At 36.2% G+C, this 2998-nt stretch overlaps 1 protein-coding gene across 2 annotated transcripts in view; it reads left to right on the plus strand.

The window, feature by feature from the left end:
• The window catches only part of paxip1 (PAX interacting (with transcription-activation domain) protein 1), a 35413-nt gene that overhangs the window by 31903 nt on the left and 512 nt on the right, over nt 1-2998 (plus strand). Inside the window, exons 17-20 of one of the 2 annotated variants that reach the window (XM_016543952.1) lie at nt 839-939; nt 1139-1273; nt 2394-2469; nt 2630-2690. In XM_016543952.1, coding sequence (XP_016399438.1) covers nt 839-939; nt 1139-1273; nt 2394-2469; nt 2630-2690 — 373 coding nt within the window. Of the gene's footprint in view, nt 1-838; nt 940-1138; nt 1274-2393; nt 2470-2629; nt 2764-2998 lie in introns of those variants that run through there. The other variant, XM_016543951.1, reaches the window with a different exon arrangement.

A 2998-nucleotide genomic window follows, 5' to 3' on the forward strand; every position in this document is an offset into this window, starting at 1 on the left:
CTCCACACGGCTCTGGGGGGTTAATAAAGGCGCGAGCACATTTAGGAACTCTGAATGTGCTCGCGCAGTAGTCTAACCTACATTGTATAGTGGATGCGTGCACTCTCTGGGTGTGTTTTTGTTTGGTTTTTGCGCTATACTCGTTAATGTCAAATCGCATATCGTTTAAAAAACAATTATGATATTATCATAGATGATGCATATTGCACACCCCTTGTAAGTGGGAGATATTTTTTGTCTTGTTTCCATTCTGTGCAAATTGGTGTAAAAAATGTCTATTTCTCCTTGTTGTATTTTAAAAACTGATTTATTCCGGATGTTCAAAATTCAAAGTTCAAAGTTCCAGAAAGAATTTTGGAATCATCAGTCTTGTAGTGTATTTGCCATAAGCTCTGATTTAGAATGTTGCAACTAATTTACAACAAATGGGGCAACATAGGGCATGTAATGATCTGCTTCCAGTAATGTTTCAATCACACCAGTGGCTGTAATTTAAAAGTATATTTTACCCAATGATGAAAGTGTGTAATTTACTCCCATGTAGGCTTGCCGCGATAGACGGTGCTGACGGTGATACCGGTGTTAACCATGTCATTCCAAACCTGTATGACTTTCTTCTGTGGAACATAAAAAGATATTTTGAGAAATGACTTTTGAAGTCATTGGTCACCAAAACTATTTGGTTGCCAACATTTTTCTGCAATATTATCTGCAGAAGAAAGTCATAAAGGTTTGGAACGACTTGGTAAAGTATCCCTTTAAGAACATTATATCAGTAGATACAGCTGTATTGCGCATCCCTAATGCTGATTTGATTTGTTTGTCTTTGTGTTTGCAGATGAGCAGAGCTACATGCTGCGAGATGCAGAGGCAGAGGTGCTGTTCTGTTTCAGTCTGGAGGAGTCACTGAAGAGAGCTCATGCGGCTCCGCTCTTCAAGGTTAGGAGCTTTGGGATATTTAGTGTCCATCCACTCTATCACTTCCCCACTTTAGTGTGTGTACTTTCACTCAAACAGACTTGTTTATGTGACTGTGCAGAACAATAGGACAGACAACTATGTGTCTCTGCACTGACATGTGGCCTAATTGGATATCACAGGGAAGCATGTGTTCAGTTGTCTCACGCTTCTTTTACAGGGGAAGTATTTCTATATAACTCCAGGAATCTGTCCGAGCCTCGGCACAATGAAAGTTATAGTGGAGAGTGCCGGAGGGAAAGTGCTGTTCAAGCAGCCCACCTACCGCAAGATCATGGAGCACAAGCAAAACAAGGTACCCTAATCAGATCCCCAATACAGAGGCGTGTGGGCTGTTGTATTGATGAGGATGATGTGCCAGACTCGACTCGCTCACTTAATGAACATCTATTTACAGCCACCACAGCTGCTCTTTGGATTTTGTGCTCTTTTTGTTTTGTTTGGTGATTGGAAGAATTACTCTGAGTCACAATGTGAATTCAAAGTACCATTTAAGGGAAGTTATGTTACTACATAAACAAAGATGCATTACACTTTATTTATTGCCATGACATGTAGGCTACATAATATAATACTTAATACACACTATAGTTCAAATGTTTGAAGGCAGTAAAATTTTGCTTTTGAAAAATTACTGCTCTTCAGCAAGGACACATTAAATTGATCAAAATTGAGAGTAAAGACATTCATAATTACATAGTGACATAAAAAATACATAATTTATTGCATTGTTACAGAAGAATTCTATTTTAAATACATGCTATTATTTAGAATGTTCTGTTCATCAAAGAATCCTGAAAAAAATAGTAAGCAGCACAACTATTGAGCTGTAACAACATAAGCTGGATGACATTTAAGCAATCAAGAATCATTAATGATAAATCCACTAGAGGCCAAACAATGTTTCAGCGCAAAGGCTGTCATAAAAACAAAAAAATACTGTACATAACATGAATTATTAAATTAATATTCATTAGGGAATACTGAGTAAAAAGTATCACAGTTTCCACAGAAATATTGAGCAGCACAACTGCTTTCAACATTGATGATAATAAGAAATGTTTCTTGAGCACCAAATCATTTGAAATTAATTGAATGAATTAATTTTAAATTAATCCAAATTAGTTAAAATTTTAATAATATTCACAACATTAGTGTTTTTACTGTTTTTGGTGCGCAAAAGAGACTTCTTTCAAAAAAATGTACCAACTCCAAACTTTTGAATGGTAGTGTATAATTAATAGATGCAATAATTATTATTTCTAAGTTATTATAAGGTGTTTCCAAACGTTCTTTTACAAATTTATCATTAACTATGGCCTGAGCATGCTTTGAAGTACATGTAAGACCTGATCTAAAATGGTGTTTGTCTGTGTAATAGGAAATGACACTCGTGTTATCCATGTTTGTTCTAGAATTTACCTGAGATCATTTTAATAACCTGTGAAAATGACTCTCATCTGTGTCGAGAGTATTTCCTGAAGAACCTCGGTAAGAGGGCATATCCTTCAGGCCCAGTTCCCATCTCAACATTTACATTTCTCACTGTATAATATAAAGCCACTGTAGTTGGAAAATGTAGCATGTTCACACATTTCAACCAACCATCAGTCAAGCACAATCTAATGATTTTTTGATGTTTTTATTTCAGATGTTTACACTGCTGAGCTCATATTGACGGGGGTGTTGACTCAGACCTTGGATTATGAATCATATCCTTTTAAAATGCATGCAAGATTTAACACACACATAAAAAGCAATCACTTTTGAATAATTTCTGAATCAACTTCGGAGTGATGTCAGACTTTAAATGAAGCAAGAACTGTTTTGTGTAATTAAGCTTTGTTAAACATATTACTGACGTTCATATGACATGTTACACATTTTCAGCTTTTTTTGTAATATATTGTATTGGATTTATGTAGGGATGCACCGATACCGATACTGGTATCGGTATCGGGCCCGATACTGGCCTCCTGTACTCGTACTCGTACTCGTTAAAATGCCCCGATACCAAACG

Source organism: Sinocyclocheilus rhinocerous, unplaced genomic scaffold (assembly GCF_001515625.1).
Source record: "Sinocyclocheilus rhinocerous isolate Xijiao unplaced genomic scaffold, SAMN03320098_v1.1 scaffold1420, whole genome shotgun sequence".
Lineage (NCBI taxonomy): Eukaryota > Metazoa > Chordata > Actinopteri > Cypriniformes > Cyprinidae > Sinocyclocheilus > Sinocyclocheilus rhinocerous.